The sequence below is a fragment of the Anas acuta genome, chromosome 1, assembly GCF_963932015.1.
Source record: "Anas acuta chromosome 1, bAnaAcu1.1, whole genome shotgun sequence".
NCBI classification, from domain to species: Eukaryota; Metazoa; Chordata; class Aves; order Anseriformes; family Anatidae; genus Anas; species Anas acuta.
Window position 1 is genome coordinate 93,148,805 of NC_088979.1, and position 21,032 is coordinate 93,169,836.

Below are 21,032 nucleotides of genomic sequence, written 5' to 3' on the forward strand. Positions count from 1 at the left end.
AATATGTTGCAGTATCCTCTGCAATGGTGTTGACAGTTCTTTTCTGAAGCACAGCAGAGTGATGCACTGAATAATGAGGTGTCCTGCCTAGCTGGAAGCAGACCACACTGAAACTCATGGCATATGAATTTTGTTCTAAAACAAACACTAGTCTTCTTGCTGGCTGTCACTTCTTTCAGTCTTTTAGTAACCCTCAGCATGGTTAGCTCAGCAAGATCTCTTTTTTTCTCAGTGTATTTCTGGAGCTGTGTTTTGAGGTGAATTACAACGACATTCAAGGTACAAGATAGTCAAAGTCACAGCCTTGTTATTTTGAGAAAGATATAGGTAAAAATCAGTAGTGTTTTTTTTTTTTTTTTTTTTTGGCTACCACGTAGGCAGTGTGTTACTCATGTGACAATGCTTAGCAATAAAAAAACAAAATTCACATTTCCAACTGTGGTAACTCATTAGTTATGATAAATAAGAAACATTTAAAAATAGGCATAATGAAAATATTTTGGTAATCATCCTGATGTTTGGTTGTTTACTTCAACCCATATTAAATGTAGTTGCCGGAATTCTCTGCTGTAGGTGTGGGTGATCTCAACCAGACCCCAGGGGATCAGACTTTAATCCCTGTGGTTTGCTACATATTTCACACCAGATGGAGGGGTTATTTTAAGTGATTTCTGGTGTGCTTCTGAGAATAGAGAAACACCCTGAAGCTCCAGAGGATCAAGTACTCTGACTTTCACTTCTGACTTAAAATTCCAAGAGAAACATCAGAAAAGGGGAAGTACTGAAGAGTAAGGAATTGGGAATGAGCAGCATGACAGACACTGAATAGTGTCTAGTCAATGGAAAGAGGTCCCCACCTCCTTCAGATCAACCTGAATAATGGTCAGAAGAGATAATATGGCACAGAAGTCAATACATAGAAAATATATTTAGGCTGTCTTTCAAGTCCCAGCTCTTTTGCAGACTTTTGTGCAATGGATTGCAGCCATTTGACCTCTGTGTGCTGAAAGGCAGAAACTCTTAAGGAATATGTGTCTCCTTGGCTCTTACTTTTCTCTGCAAAAAGTATAAAGTCTTCATGCCAGGAGCTCTGTCTTCCGTTATGAAGATGTGCATTGCAGGTCTTTAGGGACCTTCAGGCTGGTGTGGGCTTACTCGCTTGCTCTAACTCACAGGAATAGCAAAAAGTAGAACAGAAGAGGCAGAAATGAGTAGTTTAGAGGAAAAAAAAAAAAAAAACAAAAAAAAAAAAACCAACAAAACAAACAAACAAAAAAACCCTTCAAGTTAGAACTGGAGATTCAAATATGGCTCTTGAAGATTCAAGGTATTTGGGCTTGTTCTTGTTTTGTTCCCCCAGTGGCTTTGCCAATACTTCAGGTAGTAAATAAAAAAACATGCAAATGTGGGAACATATAGCAAAGCAACACAGAAGTCTAGGAAAGGAAGTGCAGACTATTTTAATATGACCCACTCTAGTTTATAAAATAACACTCTAGCATATGAAATAAATAGCCGAATCTGAGTGCTTGCTTAGCCTATTCTAGGAAATAGTAATATTGATTTGAGTGGAAATTTCTCTTGAATAAGAGTACAGATTCAACTGAGAGCTTTTTTTTTTTTTTTCAGATGCAGGTTGTAGCGTTGTTAATAGACTGTCTTAAATGATTTTCTGAATAGTGTTCTTTACATGAGGAAAGAAGTCTGTGTTAATTTGTGGATAGAAATTCAGAAAAATGGCAAGATGAAAATATTAAATGGAAGAAGGAGCCCAACAGTTAATAATCAGGGCTTCCTGTTAATAATCAGGGTTTACAGCTCTTCACTAGTTTTTTTTCAATGGACAGTTATCCTCCTCTCCACCAAGTAAAACAAAGTAATTCCTCATGTATCTCCACCAGTCAGAATGCAGGGGATTAAGGTCTCTCCAATTTGGTTTACATTCTTTTTGCACTGATCTAGCACATCAACGCTCTCTCCTCCCAACTAATTTTATGCTTTGTAATAACACTAGATCCTACGTTATGGAGTACAGACCACGTACGCCAGTGGCTGGAGTGGGCAGTGAAGGAGTATGGTCTCCCAGATGTGGACATCTTGTTGTTCCAGAACATTGATGGGAAGGAGTTGTGCAAAATGACCAAAGACGACTTCCAGAGACTCACCCCAAGCTATAATGCAGATATCCTCCTGTCACATCTACACTACCTCAGAGAGAGTAAGCCTGTTTTCTGTCATTGTGCTAGTGCTTATGACCAATCTGTAGTTGATATCAGACTTTATTTTTATTGATTTGAATGGCATGAATACATCCTGATGAGTTTTCAGATGTCTCTGTTGCTAATGTTGCTAATCCTAGGAACATAACAAGAAGCCCGATCCAAAGACTCTTGATTTTGAAGAAAAAATCCCATTATTTTCTGTTGGCTTTTGCTCATGTTTGTTGAAGATAAGAGTTAGGCAATATTTCTGCATATCCATCTCAGACAAAATTCAATTGAACCCCAGCATATTTATCAGTACACTATAGGAAGAAAATCAGGTGGGACTCAGTGCTAATGTTTTTTCTGGTCACATACTTGTTTATTTCCATTTTAACAATGAGAACACTAAATAATAGTGCAAACATTGATTTATAAAGCAAATTCCAGGCATGATTTTAAGAACTAGTAGCAGTTTGCTCTACTCTGAATAGGATAAGAAAGATTTCACTGAACTGAATAAAAGTATTGTAGATTTGTGGGGAAAAAAAAATAAAAGATAAAAATAAAAATAAAAAAAAAGTCCCTGAAGTCCAAATGCAAATTACTTCTAGTGTATGGCTAGCATTTCAAAGGAAAAGAAGGGACTAGTGAATTCCTGACTTGCGCACTTTTATGTAAGCTTGAGGAAATTTTACAGATGTGCCTCAGTTTGAAGAAGTTAAAATGAACATGGTTTTAAAAGAAAAAAAAACAACAAGCATTGCAACACCAGTGCGGTGCAGTCTTCTCCACACGCACACTATCAATAATCAGCCAGAAATATTCTGCATTCATAATTTTAAACAAGTGAATGCTGTTGTTTAAGCTATAACACACATACCTCCCTGCAAACTGCAGACTGAAACTCACTGTTGGTAGATTCACATTCAAACAATCCTCTATGGGAAAATATGGTTTTAAAAGATAATTCTCATTTTTTTTTTTCATTTTGGTGTTGCTTTTTGTTTTGTTTTGTAGCTCCTCTTCCACATTTGACTTCAGATGATGTTGATAAGGCCTTACAAAACTCTCCACGGTTAATGCATGCTAGAAACACAGGTAATGCTGGCACTGCTCCCGTTGCTATAGGTCATTTTCTAAAAGCACAGGATTCCTGTTTATGGGTTGCTTGCTCAAAGTGGAAATAGTAAACAAGGAGAGAGATGAGCGTATCCTCTCCTTGTTGTGTGTGTGTTTCTTGCACATACACATAGAAAAAAGGTGGGGTCACTTAGGGACAGATGGTGCAAAATGGTTTCCCCACTGATAATTTCTTGTGTTCTACAAGCTAATGGGGTCCCTAACACATGATAAACTGCAGGCTTGGGGCCTTTGTCTCTGAAAGCTTTTTCCTCATTCTGTCTTATTTTACTGTCAGATCTATACCATGAATCCCAAAAACGTTGCTGGAGCTCAAAAGTGCTTCAGTGCTTGCCTAAGTACTGTGATATATGGGGACCATTTCCCCTCCCATGCAGCATATATTGCAGACTTAATAAAATTGTTATTTAAGCAGCTACCCCATCTCATTTATCAGCTATAATATGTGTCTTGTGTTGGGATCTCCACTAAATTCGATGTTAGAATCTCCACTGTCTGTTCTGAATGTAAAATGATTTTTGTTAGTATTCACCCTTCTGTTAAGTTAGCACAGGAAGTATAGAATGTAGGTAGGAGAACAACACAACAAAAGCCTCAAAAGCGTGTATTTCAAATTTTGACTTAAAATATTTATGAAAATACATGTAATTCAGAATAAATTTTATCTTTCTCTAGCAGTTGTGCAACAGAGGATGGCATGGAATTGTACATATAAAATACTATGCATATCAATTAAAGTTGTTTGGAATATTGCATGATCATGCCTGAGTGTATTAGTTGCCTACAGTGACCAGAAATAACAATTATTTATGAGAAATGAAAAAGATAATACAAAGGATAATGAAAAAAAAAAAAAGGTAAAGTAAAATGAAAAATAAAATTAAAAAAAAAAAGGCACTATTTCATATTTCACTTAGTTTTTCACTGTGGTAAATAGCAGTGAGTTTCATAGAGAAATGAACTAGATCAGAAGGTTTCTCACTGAGATTAGATGTTTGCCATTTGACATAAAGTCCTACTGTGAGCTGTAGGCATCCAGGAAATCCTACCAAAAGCAACAGATTTTTTTTTTTTTCCATTGACTTTGATGGGGTTTGGAATAAGCCTTAAGCCCTTTTTAGAAATAGATGGCCTTTACAGTCTTTTCCATCTTCGGCTTCCCAAATCCTAATTTGCCAAGCAGCATCCACATACTGGTTATTATACTGGTTAGTTATCCAAGTGTCGTTCAACAGTTCCATGTGTTATCTTTTTCTATGTGTGCACTGACAACACTGTTTTAAAATACAGTTCACCAAAATGAGATTGTCTGCATTTATGCCATTGATCATTGCCACAGGAAAAATTGAATTATTCCATTGGCATAAGAGCTTTGGAGTGGGGTTTTCAAAAGGCCTCAAAAGGATTAGGAACAAGTTCCTCATGAAGTCAGGAGTAACTACACAGATAATTCCTTATGACCCTTTTCACATTCCTAGAAATAGCAATTAGAGGTCTGTTGATGTAGAGCAATTTCAGTTCCTGAGATGTGAGATATCATTTTCTATTATCAAGAAATATTTTTAGTGGGGTTTCTGAGGGTCTGACCCAGACCCCACCAAGGTCTGTGAGAAGATGCCACTGACATGAATAGGCTTTTTCTGCGGTCTCTGTGGGAAATATGAACTTGTTTGGGAAGTGCATGTTCTTCCAAGCATGAAGAGAAGGCAAAGAAGTCTTATTTCAGAAGATATGAAACAACCTGCCCATGTGGTGGGGATGTGTTGGGAGGGCAGTAAGGATTTCCTGAACTTGATTCTCTTCCCCCTTAACATTGATTTTACATGGACATGTATCCAGTCATGAGAGGATTTACACAGGTGAAAAGGCTATCAGTATTCATATAACATTCCTAAGGTACAAAATATTCAGTCTTCATTTAGACACACTAGAAGAGGGATAGTATCAATGGAATTAGGGACTGTGAAAATGAATCTTTAGGTGTTATGTCTTCTTCTTTCTCTTTAGGAGGTGCCACTTTTATTTTTCCAAATACATCAGTTTATCCAGAAGCAACACAAAGAATTACAACCAGGCCAGGTATGAACAATGACAACCTTTTGTACTATTCATTTGATCTCTTGAAGCATCTCTGTCTTTTACTCCTTCTATTTTCTCTTGATAAATGATAGGTTATATTATGTATGTACACACATACTATGTGCACATTTATATGTATGTCTGCATATATAACATTGTGTAGAGTAGGATGATTAAATAGAAAAGTTAAAATCTGTGTCATCCACTTATCTCTGCCTTTAAAGCAACGAAGTCTAGTGTTCTAGGCACCAGAGAATCAGAAGACTAGAGCTGTGTTCACTGGTTCTGTTGTGTGATTCCAGTGCAGTCACTTTTCAATGTGCTTTAGCTCCCTGTCTGTGAAATGAGTCAGGAATATCCTTCTTTGTAAGTTGAAATATGTTGGGAAAAAGTACTCTAAAATATTTCTCTTTCTCTCTATTTTTTTTTATTATTTTATACATCTGATCATGAATTTAAGAGATTGAATAAGCAAAAACAAACCACAAGGAAGTTATTGTTGTTGAGAAGTGTGAGGTCCATGGAAGTATTGTGGGTGTGCTGTTTTGTGAAAGGCTAAAGGGAATAATTACAAAGATGAGGACATTGCTGTGAAATAAAAAACTTTCTTTGCATCACCCTTCACAACTAATTATGTTGGAAAACTGCCTTATCTGGACATTTGCTTTTTCAGTAATAAGCATAAAGTGTAGTAATATGTTGAGGGGAGTTGGAACAAAATACTGAATGTAAAGGAAACCCATAACTGAGCCAGAGGCATACATCCAAGTGGTCTGACTGAGCTCTTTTGAAAAGATACTTTCTCTCATTAAAAACTTTGCTTTTCTTTTTAATAAGAAATATTTTATTTATGTCTTATCAATGCTGTAGGGCATAATCCAGGAGAGTATATGCAACTAACTATTTTGTGTACATTTATATACAGGTATATATGCCTGTCTGTAGATCTGTTAATGCATAAACAAAAAAAGATAGATAGGGAAACATTTACCAGACCAACACATGAATAAATCCACCCTGCCCAATTTATAGGTTCTTCTGAAATTCTTCTGCTAGAATTATTCACCTGTAGGAATGCTGTAGTGAATAAAAAGGAAACCACAGATCCAATTTGTATATTTGGCATTTGAATTTCACAAGGAATTTAGCAAGGCTCCCCACAACTATTTACAATAAAACTTACATTAGTATATTGTAAGAAACAAAATATTTTAACAGATCAAGAACTGGCCAATTAACCTGCTACCAAGTCTAAAAAGTAAACAGCTTAAATCGTGGGTGCTTTAGCATTGCCCGCATTATAAATAGTTAATAGTAATGGGAAAAAAGACACAATAAAATTTGGTATAGACCTTGGAGACAGCATGAGATTTTGACATTACTCAGAACCAAAAATTGCTCCAAAGGATCCATGTGAAGTAGCCCAGAAGTCTTAGTCGAGATAAATGAACTGGCAATATGCTAACAGCTGAAAATACAAGTTGATAAATGCAGTATAAAGCACAAGTTATTTGTATATCTTACTGATCTGAAATTAACCTTCTTCAATCATAGAAGAAGAGCTAAACATAGGCAACTTTATTTATGGCACAATGAAAGCCACTGCTCTAGTTGTTGGCTGAAGTGAAAAAAGTAAACAAATATAGCATATATTTGTTTATATTTGTTTATATTTGAGCATAGTGGAGGGTTGCATGGGAAATCTGATTGTACCATTAAATAAACCAACACTGGCCTTGTATAGAAAACCATATGAATCATCAAAAAGGTTATTTGCAGAATTGGTGTTTAGAGCAAGCCATGGGAATATGGAAAATCTTTTGAACCTCTTGAAAGATATAAAAGTTTGAGATTGTTCAACTCAGGGTCTGGGAATGAAGAATCATGATATAATTATCAAATAGAATGTCACAGAGTGCCTGCTTTGTCTGTTTCCCAGTATTAGAAAAAAAAAAATTTCAGAAGAAGTTAAAAGGAAAGATATTTTCACGAAACCTTAAAGCAGATTGCGTCTCTCGTGATCACCAGTTGTTGTAGTACCCAAGAGCTTTGAATGGCTTAGAGGAATCTGGACATGAATATGAATGAGAAGACACATCATAGATGTAGAATCAAATACTAACTATTCAATGTTATACTAGATGCCCAAAGCTGTCAGTAGTTTCCAATGAAAAGGAGCATGCGACATAAGAACAGAGGTACCTGGGTGTCCTATAGCAAATAACCATGACAACTGAGAGGATTTCAGGTGAAGGCTAGAATGAATCTGTCATGAAAGAATACAATTTTATGGATATATTTCCAGTGGTGTTCAACAAAATTCGGCTTTTCTATACCAGGAGAAATTCTATGTTTTTAATATATATATATATATATATATATTTTTATCCTAATTTCTGATGGAAAAATAAAATACTACTTTTCTCTGAAGTAAAAGATATTTTTTTTTCAAATCTTTTTAAAATTTGACATTGTGAAACCCTTCCTTTCAGCATTTTTATCAAAATAAAATATCCTGACATCTACAAAACAAAACACTTTATGTTAACATTAAACGCATCTTTCTGTATTGATACAATTCCTTGTGAGAATTGTACTTTGGATATAACACACTTCTATTCTTCTGTGAGAGCTGCTGTATCCTAACTAAGCATTTCCTGCAACAAAATATCATGTGATTTTTGAAAGAATTATTTTAATTTATCTTTTACAATAGAGATCTGGCAAACATCTTCAAGGTCAGAATGTTCATTTAGAAAGAAAGATTTTTTTTCAGAAATTCAGTTTTCTGTCAAGAAACTATTTTACTGAATTATTCCTTGGCTTTCCTTTCTGTTAAACATTGCATGTCAACTAGACTGCAAAGAAGCTTTTCCATAACAAATCACATTTCATCGAAGAGCAATAGCAGACTCTCGGGACAATTATTTGATGACATGAAAAAGGTCAAAAAGAGGGTGGGTGGAGGAATAAACAAGGTTAAATTGAATTTGCCAAATCCTGGGATGCAATTTTGGAGAAAATAATTAAGCATTACCATTGTTAAGGTACTACAATAGTGAATAGGAAATGAGCAATGTTTATAATGAATTACAATAACAAAGGCATATTACTTCAGTCACCTTTACAACAGAACACGAGGTTTCAGCAAGCTGAAAGTAACACAGTGAAGCTATCAGGAGCTCAGGAAGACCTAATATGGGTTTGTCTACATCTCATCAAACAGAAGCATTCCCATCAAAGATTTGCCCAAGATAAGAACATGTTGTACTAATATTCCACGAACAAGAACAGATCTGCTTATCTAGGATAGCAACATGTTTATCAAGGTGCAATTCTGAACTAAGAATAAAGTTGGAATTTTGTGCTGTTTCAAGCAAGGCTGATAAGTGGATTTTTTCTATTAATGGAGAGGGTGTGGTCAGAAAACCATCTTATGATGTATTAAAAGGCAAAAGTTTTCTCACAGTACTAAATTTGTACCACATGTATTTCAGGGCTGTAAGTGTCACTGAGTACAAGCAGACAGCATCACACAGCCCTCTCAGTGTACAGATATATAAATATTTTAAGGGGGAGAGGAGAGAGGAGAGGAGAGGAGAGGAGAGGAGAGGAGAGGAGAGGAGAGGAGAGGAGAGGAGAGGAGAGGAGAGGAGAGGAGAGGAGAGGAGAGGAGAGGAGAGGAGAGGAGAGGAGAGGAGAGGAGAGGAGAGGAGAGGAGAGGAGAGGAGAGGAGAGGAGAGGAGAGGAGAGGAGAGGAGAGGAGAGGAGAGGAGAGGAGAGGAGAGGAGAGGAGAGGAGAGGAGAGGAGAGGAGAGGAGAGGAGAGGAGAGGAGAGGAGAGGAGAGGAGAGGAGAGGAGAGGAGAGGAGAGGAGAGGAGAGGAGAGGAGAGGAGAGGAGAGGAGAGGAGAGGAGAGGAGAGGAGAGGAGAGGAGAGGAGAGGAGAGGAGAGGAGAGGAGAGGAGAGGAGAGGAGAGGAGAGGAGAATACCCACAAGTATGGAAGTATTAGAATGAGTCCAGAGGAGGGCCACAAATATGATCAAGGGGTTGGAGCTCTTCTCCTCTGAAGCTAGGCTGAGGGAGCTGGGGTTGTTCAGCCTGGAGAAGGGAAGGCTCCAGGAAGATCTTATAGTGCCTTTCCAGTATCTAAAAAGGGCCTACAGGAAAGCTGGGGTTGGACTCTTTGTCAAGGGTGTAGTGATAGGACAAGGAGTGGCTTTAAATTAGATATAAGGAAGAAATTCTTCACTGTGGGGGTGATGAGGCACTGGAACAGATTTCTCTGGAGAAGTTCAGGATGCCCCATCCTTGGAAGTGTTCAAGGTCTTGTAGGATGGGGCTTTGATCAGCCTGGTCTGGTGGGAGTGTACCTGCTCATGGCAGGGAGGATGGAATTAGATGATCTTTAAGGTCCCTTCCAACCCAAACCATTCCCTGATTCTATTATTCTGTAAGTACCTAGTCTTGTTTAGAAGATCCTGGACATGTTTGAACCTCCAAACACTGTCCTTCAACTGGCACCATGGCTGAGTTATTCCGTTCTGTACAAAACTTGGAAAACCCTGGAAAAGTGGCTAGAATGCTTCTGAATTTCTGTGAGTTTTCAGGTGATAAGGTTTCTCCAACTGCATCAATTGATAGCAGGTGTTGATCTCAACCTGTCCAGGACATCAATGTGATTCAGTTCCACACCTGTTTTCTGCTAAGAGATGAATGCTTGTACAATCTTTTTTCTCCGAGTATCTGAAAAATGAGACTCTGGAATAGTTCTCAAGAAACCAGGGATAAAAAGGCACTAGTTATTTAAATGCAATACAAAGATAAAATGCATATGTCAGCAAAAGCAAAGTTTTTGAAGTGTAAGATTCCAGGGCTGGGTAGTGCCAGTCTGTTCCTCAGGCCAAACAGACTAAATAAATTACAAGCAATTTGGTTCTGAATTTCATATTACACTTTATTTGCATTTGATATTCCTGCTTATAGTGCTTGGAAATGGACAGAGAGATACATCTGGTGTGCACAGAGCCACTCTGTGACTGTTTCTTTACTTCCCAATTGCTTTCATTTCCAATAATTTCTAAAATAAAGCACAAGCATTGTTAACAATCATTATTTGCACCACTTTAGTTCTATGAGGAGGGTACTGTTACCTTGCTGAAATCATGGGCAGGCTACATAACTCTATGATCTTGGCAACAATTTCAGCTAATGTGTTTAAGCCAGCCATAGAAAAGCACAAGCAACTGCAAAAGATTTCAAAGGGTAAAAAGAACGACTGAATTTCCTGCATATACTTTATCAAGAAAGCTTTTAAATTCTAGTTCTTTATGAATAAAGCTTTTATGGTTTAATTTCTTCATTTTATGTACTAAACCATTTAACTGAAATAAAAGTAATGCATATGTGGAAAAAAAAAAAAAAAAAGGAAAAAGGTAAATGAGAATTTAGTTTAGACACATAAAATTAAGCAGCTTGTCCCAAGAAGCGGAAAGGTATATTTAAATAGATGAAGCAGGAAAAACAAAACAAAACAAAACAAAAAGAAACAAACAAAAAAAAATCAAACAAACAAAAGCATCACATTTTGAAAGAAATAGAGAATATGTGGAATATGTGTATATAGCTGTTCTTAACATTTAAGCATGTTCACTATTTTCACATTCTAAGGTTTTAGAGATCTGTGAGGATACTGTGATGTGGGAGGAACTGTGAAAGAAAATTAATTATTAAATTTGAAATGACTGGTAAAAGACAAATGAGTGAAAATAATAAAGTGCAACAATCAGTTACTCCAAAAATGCTAGATGATGAGAATTAGACCAGAGGGTGCATCTGGGGAAAAGAGGACTTGCAAGCTTGAGGAATAATATCAAGGAGAGAGCATGATAAAGTACATTACACCAGTGAGAGCCACTAAGAACACAAAGAAGATATAACAGTAGTTTAGGAGAATCTCCAAAAGACAAAAACAAGACTTGATTGTCTCCCATGTCTCTGCAGAAAAAGGAACTCTCAAATTCAACCTATAAACTTTGATTAATCTCAAGGGATAACAGGAACAGACTAGTAAAGAATTGCAAAGTAAATCAACTGAAGTCTATCTTCTTAAAATAAAATACTGTTACATACACAGTCTGGAAGGGAATGTCACACAGTTTATTCTTAATCTGAGCTCTGACCTCTTGGGAGACTTTTCCCACAAGGCTCTAGTATAAATTGTCCACACTGCACAGTGTGTCATTCCTTGGTGTCTTTGGCTGAGGAAGGTGTTGCAGGAGCTATCCAATACACAGTTTTAGCAGCAGTTTAGTTTGTTATACTAAGTAGATTGATATAGTTAATTGATTATGATGACAAGAGTCACAATGACTAATCTACTACATATTTAAGTTGCTAAATCTTAACATAAATCAGGTATCCTTAAAGACTAATATTTCACTCACCAACAAATGTAGTTTGTAGGGATCTCCTGACCACAAGGAGTAACCTTGAGAGATGTCCCAGTCCAAAGGGAGATCACTGCTGTGCAGCCTGCTGTTTCAGCAAGGAGTGCTCAGATTAGGCTTTCTCTGACTGCTTGGTATCTGTGTAAGATAAAGTGATTGGCTTGCAGTCAGACTTAGAATCTTACCATGTTGCTTTCAACCTCTTGATGTAATTTGCCATTTCTCCATGAGGAATTTCAGTGAGTCACCTGTTCAAGGGCTCTTTGTTCATGGTCACGGCCATGATCACCCACCTGGTGTTCTATTATTAATGAGCTGTCCAGTTCAGGGAACAGTCATATTGAGGCCTACTGTGGTTCATAAGCCTGACCGATGCTTATGTCAAGTGCAGGAGTTGAGCATATCAGTCAGACAAGATGACCAAAGGGAGTACTCTGAGCATTTGGAAATGTTGGACTCTGTAGAGCATTTGTGCCAGATATTTCAGGCATCTAACAATAGGCACCTCCAAAGAGCACTACAGAAGACAATATGATACTCTTATTTTTAGAAATCATACAGACAATAAAGGGTTTAACCAGGAGTATTCTTCCTATTTCAGTGATTTTTCTAGTCCAACAAATCACCCAGAAATGTACCTCTTATGGACAGGTAACACTTTATACCATATCTGCATGAAGGACTGTATTTTTCCTTTGCAGATTTGCCTTATGAGCAAGCCAGGAGATCAGCATGGACGAGTCACACCCACCCCACTCCTCAGTCAAAAGGTAAAAAAGATCTGCATATGTCCAGCTTCTGGTCCCAATGCACATCTGTTGTAATCCGGGTATACCCTGAGGTGAACTGATAGCAGCTATCTCAGCTCTCAGCTCAGAAGGACTTATACCTGTGCCTTGTTTGGAAAGACTCTTAGCTGTGTATAGGCAATGCTGGGTGGAGTTACTGGGGCAGCCTCATGTTCCTTGAATGCAGACTTCATCAAGTCTGTGACCATATAGTCTCACAAACCTAAATCCTACTGTGACCATCATTCAGTGGTGAACAGCAGGAGTCCCGGGCATGTGGTCTGTCACAGGATTGGAGAACAACTCCCAGATTGGAAAAATAACTACATGGATTTCTCCATTTTCAGCTACTCAGCCATCATCCTCAACAGTGCCCAAAACAGAAGACCAGCGTCCTCAGTTAGGTGGGTGTCATTTTGTTTGAATTATGTTTGGGTGTGACAGGGTTTGTTGAACATGATCAGAAGGCCGTCTCTCTCCTACCAACCAGAAGCCAATTGTAAGATCTAATTCAGTGCACGAATAAGATTTCCAGCTGGTGACGAGTAATTCCCTAGACCTGTGTATGAGCTGACTGTACATCTGGATCTTAGATAGAGTCTCCCATGCCTATTAAAACTTGCTTTTAGTAATGTTTAGTGGCAATGACAATCTTTCAGAGTGAGAAAGCTGTTAAACAAAGTACCTATGTTCAGTTTAGACACACAGCTAGAAGATAAAGATGTCAAAAGAAGATATATTCCACAGTAATTGAAATGCTAGCAGTTGGAAAATATGCATAAACAAAGAGATGAAAGTGGATTATAACACATAGAAACCTATTTGAATTTTACATCCTAAGATCTTGAAATTAAACAGGAAAAAGAGAAGGATTTCCAACCTATCGAGAAACTGTGAGGAGAAAATAGGGGTTTATTGAATTGTAGGCTAGTGTTTCTGCAAGATGGGTGCATTTTGTGGTTTCAAAGCAGCTAATCCTTGGGGTAGGACTTAAGCCCTTACTGTGAAACTAAACTGTAGAACTGTCTTAGACAGGTAGTTAGAAAGCAGTGCAGTCTGAGTCAGTGATGGATTTTGCTAACAACAAAAGGGTGGAAGTAGGAAATACAGGAGATTTGGAGGATATTCTTAGCTCAGAAGACTCTGAGCCTGTTTTTATCACATGGATTTCAAATCATTATTCTGGTTTTTGTTATAGCTGGATAAGACTGTGCACATGACTATGTCTCATTAACTTACATGCATGCTGCCTGGGAAGTATTAAACTGCTTTTTGCCCAGATAGCATTTTATCTAATCTGGCCTCCCAACCATGAGAATCTTTCCAGAAATATATTGATGATTTATGTAAGTCCTTGGGACCATTAAATGGCTGTGTGTGAGCTGCCCAGATTATTTAAATGTATAAGAAATGTAACCTGATTATATTCTTGGCTGTAAAACTGATGGCCATTTGAGAGCAGCTGTTCAGAGACGAGACAGCCCAGCAACATGATTGTTATACAGGGACCTACACGCTGTACTTGCTGACCATTGCTTTGTCTTTCCTACTTCTGTCACAGTCTTTCCTTTTTCCTGTTGTATTTCAGTTCAGGTCAAAATCAGCTTTCATTTCCACAGGGGATCCTCATTTCCACATGAGGAAGTAATTGAGATGTTATGGGATTTGGAAAACCCCAATTGCAAAGTCGATTCAAGAGATCCCTCACTGGACTGTGATGTTAAAGAAACAACCCAGTCACATTGCCTGGGTTCAGCCATGCCCTCGCTGCCCTCTTTTGGAGTCTGTTTTGGCACAGAAAGAAGCAGCAGTGACAAGGGGAAAGCAAATGTATCCCCTCAAGATGAGATATCATTGTCCTTTCCTCACCAAATCCATGCCATGGTTAGCAACAGGACTCTGGCCTGTGGGCTCTTGCACATTGCAAGGGTAGATAGTTCCAAAGGGTATCTGTGTATTTGTATACTTTGTTTAAATGGGAAGCAGAATACTTCTAGACCAAATTTACAGTGTGTCTGAACATATGTTTTTTCACACTAATACAGGAAAAGAAAAAAAAAAAAAAAAAAAGCAAATGCGTATCCTTGCAACTGTTCACTTGCACACCAAATTTTAAGGGAAAATATGCAAATATTGTGATGCAGGGAAAGGAACAACTTTTGCCAGTGTTGGACCTGCTGTGTCATCAGGTGGCACTCGCTAATCCTCTACAGGGTTAAAAATAGCACTTAAAATACATGACATTATTATGTGATTTAAAATCTTTCTTTCACAATTTTTTAGATCCTTATCAGATTCTTGGACCGACCAGCAGCCGTCTTGCAAATCCAGGTGAGAAGGGGCTTTGCTGATTTAGGAGCTTTTTTCTTCTCTGATAGTGCCCCCACTCCCATTTTTAGGCCTGAGTTAGAAGGTGATGTGACAGACTTTGCCATTCTTCAGTATGGCTCAGTGGGAGCTGATGATAGCCAACATGTCGCAGGATTGGGTTTCTGAATTACTTAAGAGTGGGATTGAGCTCACAGATGTCAGTCCCACCCTTAAGACACAAACTCATGTGTCTTAGTGTAGGTGTCTAGATATGAGTTAGGTGTCTTACTTACCATGATAATCACTGGAGATGTAGTTAATATAGATGTTTATCTCGTCCTAGAATAGGTGCTTATATTCAGTCAAATGTCTCAGTAGATTCCAGTAACTATATCAATAGGGGTTCACTTCTGTTGCCTAGACATTGGGAGTTTTCTTAGGTGCTGTAAGATATCTCTTTTGGCCTCCAGGTACTCCTCCAGAACGGCATGTGTCTCTTACTGATGTGTGTCATATATGCCATAGATTCTGTTAATCCACAATTCAATGACATACTGACCTTGCAAATAAAATATTTTTTGGATGAATAACCCAAACCAACAAATATATATATGTAAAATGGGAAAGCAGAATCTATTTACAAAGAATAACTGGATTAGACACGTCAGAAATGTTAGCCCACTCTAAGAGGAAGGTAACTAGGTGCATAATAGACAGGGCCTTGTAGGGTATTTTAGCTGAAGATGAAGATCCTTCCTAGTGAGCTAACGGTGAATTGTGAACTGTGCAGATTTCGCTGTTGCTTCTCTGAGTCCACAGGACACACTGTGGCCATATACTACTGTAATCAAGAACATAATCTGCCACAATAGATTGACATTATTTGTGCCACTTCCTACTTCCCTTTCTTTAACAGCTGAAGGGCGCAGTGTGCTTTTTTCCACATTGTGGGTCTCCTCAACCCCCAGTAATGTTTCATCTTACAACAACAATCTTACAGCCTCTCCAAGCACAAATTTGCCAAAATACTGCTCCATTTCATTTTGCTTTATCCCAAGTGACATCAAGCACTTCTAGATTAGATAACTTTTTAGACAGTTTTTGCATTGCATAGGAAAGTAGTTAAATAAGTATTAAGAATGGGGCTTTCCCAATGGCCTCAAGTACTGGGTTTCCAGGTAACACAGATCGTAATTGGATTGGAGGAGGGGGCGGGGGGGGGAGGCTACCTCCCTTTAATCTGTTTGTAAGTCTCAGGCTTTTACAATTTTGTCAAGTGTGCATTTGGTAGCCTTCACTACTGTGGAAGACACTAAAGTAATCTGGATTGGGATACTTTTTTAACATGTGGGTATGGAATTTCTACACACCATCATTCCTGTGCTTTAACATGTTTTGTGTGTTTATAAATTGGTGGAATTAATCTCTCATTAAAAGGAAATTGACAGCAACCATTTATTTTCATAGGACCATATATTACATTTGGAAGGCAAGTGTTTATGTTAGAACATATGTTGGATTGCTTATTCAAAAATTTGTGTTTTGTCCAGTGCTGAACTGTTTATTGATTTTCAAAGGCTAATCCCCTTGTTATGTTTCGTGTATTAAAACTTGCATGCCTTGCTCATACCATGGATTCTTTTGTTTGTTTGTTTATTTAATGCATGTTAATGGAACAGAAGAAATTCATTAAGGACAGTTTGGATAAATATCATTTAAATGAATATGGGTTTCAGTTGCACTGAAGTATAAACTGCTAATGGATTTCAGATGCTATTCTAGCTTGATATTATAATTTACCACTATAAGCTTTCTAAAGAAAAGCTTGTTTATTATACCCACATATCTGGTTTGGGAAAAAAAAAAGAAAAAAGAAACTCAACCAAATCCTGGTCAGAGATGTACTTAGAAGTTAGCATATGCAAGCTGGTTGGCAAATTCTGCTGACATTGTGCTTGTGAAACAGATTGCCTTGCAAGCTGCTTCAGCTGTATTTTGCATCATTTAAGTGCTGCTTTATTAAGAAATGCTAAGCTTTTAACATGAATATCAGTGGCAAGGCCCTTCACGATCTACTTTCAATTGCCTAAAATGGTCAAATTTTATTCCTATAACTGGGCAACACACTTCTGCAAAGTTGACAGCAGACTAATTATTTTCCTTTTAAAATGAAATTGGCAGAGAAGGGAGAAAAAAAAAAAAAAAAAAGCCAGTTTTATGTCTTAACTTCAGTAATCATTTAAACTCTTGTTTGACACAGAACAATGATGAGAATGAATTTTATGGACCTTTTCACTGTTTTTGCAAATGTTTTGCCCTATGGTTGTATGCAGTGCAACAGCAAGCTAATAAGTTTCCGTTCTGCATTTCCCCAAATGCTGCAAATGGGTGATATGGTTTGGCATGAGTCCAGCTTTCTCTAAACTTCTCCATTTTGTGTAGGCTTATTCCATAGCAGAGAACATTTAGTTGCAACATAATGCTGTGAGAACAAGCAAAATGTTACGCAAGTAAAAGCTGTTTGTCCTGAACTTTAGAGATTAGTTTCCTAAATGAGTACTGTATGATTTCCCCATCAATTGTCTACACTGAATGACATTAGGTAACTATTAAATCTCCATGTAATGGCATTCTGCCACCCAGATGAGGGAAAACATGACACATTACTATTATCTCTGCTCTTTAAGATTTCATGAGACAGGGCTAGGAGAAAGGGGACTAGTTAGGGTAAGAAGTAGGAACTGACATTGCAACATTTCCTAATAGGGTCCTATGTGAGAGCCTGAAAGAACTGGTGTCTTAACTTTATTATGCACTAGTCCTGACAATTCCATTCTTTTTTTTCCCTAACAGGGAGTGGGCAGATACAGCTATGGCAGTTCCTGCTGGAGCTTCTCTCAGATAGCTCCAACTCCAACTGTATCACCTGGGAGGGCACCAACGGGGAGTTCAAGATGACCGACCCTGATGAAGTGGCTCGGCGCTGGGGGGAGAGGAAAAGCAAGCCTAACATGAACTATGACAAACTCAGCCGTGCACTCCGCTACTACTATGATAAAAATATTATGACTAAGGTTCATGGTAAGCGCTATGCCTACAAATTTGATTTCCATGGAATCGCTCAGGCCCTCCAGCCTCACCCCCCGGAGTCATCCATGTACAAATACCCGTCAGACCTCCCCTACATGAGCTCCTACCATGCGCACCCCCAGAAGATGAACTTTGTAGCTCCCCACCCCCCTGCTTTGCCTGTAACCTCATCCAGCTTTTTCGCTGCCCCTAATCCATACTGGAATTCACCAACTGGAGGTATCTACCCCAACACCAGGCTGCCAGCAGCTCATATGCCTTCTCATCTTGGCACCTACTACTAAGTGGGGAAAAAAACGAAACACCAGAAAAAGGAAACAAAGACACTGCTCACTGGGACACAGTCCCTGATGAGCTGCAATGAACTCTAATGGAGTACATGAATTAAAAGTGCCTAGAGACAAATGATGGTTTGGCTGGGAAAAACGCATTTAAAAATAGATGTCAAAAAAGACTATTTGTAGTAGGGATTTAAAGGAGATACTCGTGAAGTATTAAGATACTAAAATGTAATGTATATGGGCATCGACTCTGTGGACCAAACAATAGACTATTGTAGGTAAAAGCATGAAATGATAAGGAAAACCTACAAAATCTAGTGGTCTTAAAAAGCTGATAAGCTTATGTGTAAAGTTTGATATCTTGCTAATGCAAAACTGGGACTATACTACAGCAATATAAGGATAAGTCTATAGTGACCTAACACAATATATGAATCATTACAAAAGAGGGGGGCGGTAGGGGAAAAAAAGAAAAGAAAGAAAAAAGAAAACTACCTGTATTTAAAAAATAGAAACATATCAACAAAAGGGACTGGTTTAGTGTGGAAGGTGATTTGGAATATAAAGGCATTGTTTTGGTTAAAATCACATGCGTTCCATTCATCAGCGTGTTATCAGCTACTCAAACTGTGAAGACAACCCAAACTTTAGGATTCCTTGACAGTATTACAAGAACCCTGAGCCAAACATTGGAAATGAGAACGTGCTGAAGGGCAAGTGTATGATAGTAGATCAGAGGCCTACACCTGACAGAGGAAGAGGAAAGGAGAAAGAGGAGGACAAAGGCGGTGAGAATGGGAAAAGAAACTTCTTCACCAGTAGAGACTGAAGAGACTGAAAACTTAGTAGTGTTGGGACTATGAAGAAATACTTGTTTGGACTTGCGAAACATTTTGCTCAGTATCATACCATTCCCAGTATTACAGGAGGAGCAGACTTGTTTTTAGAGTAATAAAAAAGTGAAAAAGGGAAAAGCAGAAGAATTCAGAAATCAGAATATGCATCTCTTTTTTAAAAAAAAAGTAAAACTGGAATTGTGTTTTATATTTAAAAGTTACCAGTTAGAACCTCATCATTATTAAGGGGGTTTCTTTTCTATTGGTTAAAGCAAGAGACAACCCTTGACTGCCAAAATCAGAAATCATCTAAGTATTTTTGTTAGGCGGGCGCCAGTTTTTCTTTATTGAGTCGCGAACGCTGTGCGTTTGTCAGAATGAAGTATACAAGTCAATGTTATTTTTTCCTTTTTATATAATTATTATATAACTTATGCATTTATACACTACGAGTTGATCTCGGCCAACCAAAGACACAAAAAGGGACAATCAAAATATTGTGGCCTTGAATTTTAACTCTGTATGCTTAATGTTTACATTATGAACATATTAGTACTTAGAATGCAGAATGTATGTAATAAAATAAGCTTGGCCTAGCATGGCAATTCAGATTGACACAGTAGTTTGTATTTGCATTTGCATTTTCAGTGCCTGACACACCTATCAGAACTTCTCACCAAATTAAATTATGTCAGGGATTTTGTTTTAAAATTTTTTTGTAAAATCTGGCAATCATGAAAATGTAGGAAAAAGTAGCAATGCTTAGCATAAACTAAATGTGGACAGGTGCTATGTATATTCTTTTCCAGACAATTCTGCAAAAATGTTTGCAAACCTTTGTAACAGCATCTTGCCAGTTGTGTCCTAAACTTCTTTTGCCCAGAGATTGCATGCCCAGTTCTTTGACAACTTCATGGCCAAGATTGAAAATGAAGTCTAAAGGAGTCCTTTAAGGAAGAATCCTGTTACCCAGAAATTATCTTTCATTGGCATCAGATTATGCAGCATTATCTCAGCCTGAGATGTACCTTCATACTGACACATACGTTGAATTACTATGCCCCCTTCCTATTAATACATACTGTATCATTATTAGTAAATAAAGTGAATAATGAATAATTTCCATTATTCCTCACTTTAGAATGGAGTGTATAGTAGCTTGTTAATTTGTCATTGCAATCCATCTTGGCTGTTTACAAAGGGCAGGATGTTTTCTTTCTGTTCTAGATTTAGAGGCTTCCCACACCGTACCCTGGGCCCCAAAACTACATCTGGTGCCTAATGGCATGATTCCTTTTTTTGTTTGTTTTGTTTTGTTTTGTTTTGTTTTTACCCAACACCAGCTGAAGAACTGGTCTGGAAAATTAACACTGACATTTATGAGTGGTTTTCCACATCAGGCAGTGTTTACTGCAGACACCCCAGTCAGCTTAAACCTCCAACTATATCCCTTTATTTTGCTGTTGTTTTGTCTCTTTTTAAGACAAAATGGGTGTGGTTTCAGGTTTTATAGTAAGTTTTCTGCATATCCGTTTCACGGAGCATTAATCGGTGCTCTGCAGTGGGAGCCTACTTGCCAGACTCCTGTGTTATGGGTGTCTTGGTGGCAGTTTAAAAGAACAGGATTATATTACTAATATTTGAGACCTGAGCAGTGGCATCATAAGCCTTGTGGTTGTTTGGGAAACAAGCATTGTAAGTCTGTATCTCTTAAAAAATAAAAACTTACTAAAAGGTTAGAAAAACTGAACTCTTGGAAGAGGTTAGTCACTCACTATTTTAGAAAGTTATGACAGGCACACCTCTATGCTGGCTATAAGAATAATAGTTTGCCTTTCAATGGAATTACATCTAC

General features: G+C 37.8%; 1 protein-coding gene across 7 annotated transcripts in view; it reads left to right on the top strand.

Moving 5' to 3' along the window:
• ERG (ETS transcription factor ERG) overlaps positions 1-20,300 on the top strand; it is a 149,147-nt gene extending 128,847 nt beyond the window's left edge. For 4 of the 7 annotated variants that reach the window (XM_068688020.1, XM_068688030.1, XM_068688056.1 and 1 more), the window contains 7 exons: positions 2,015-2,218; positions 3,222-3,302; positions 5,352-5,423; positions 12,574-12,642; positions 13,008-13,064; positions 14,944-14,991; positions 17,824-20,300. In XM_068688020.1, the coding sequence (XP_068544121.1) occupies positions 2,015-2,218; positions 3,222-3,302; positions 5,352-5,423; positions 12,574-12,642; positions 13,008-13,064; positions 14,944-14,991; positions 17,824-18,344 (1,052 nt within the window). In that variant the 3' untranslated portion in view covers positions 18,345-20,300. Of the gene's footprint in view, positions 1-2,014; positions 2,219-3,221; positions 3,303-5,351; positions 5,424-12,573; positions 12,643-13,007; positions 13,065-14,943; positions 14,992-16,437; positions 16,464-17,823 lie in introns of all 7 variants that reach the window. The other 3 variants (XM_068688074.1, XM_068688046.1, XM_068688066.1) reach the window with 3 other exon arrangements.
• Positions 20,301-21,032: the final 732 nt, after the last annotated feature.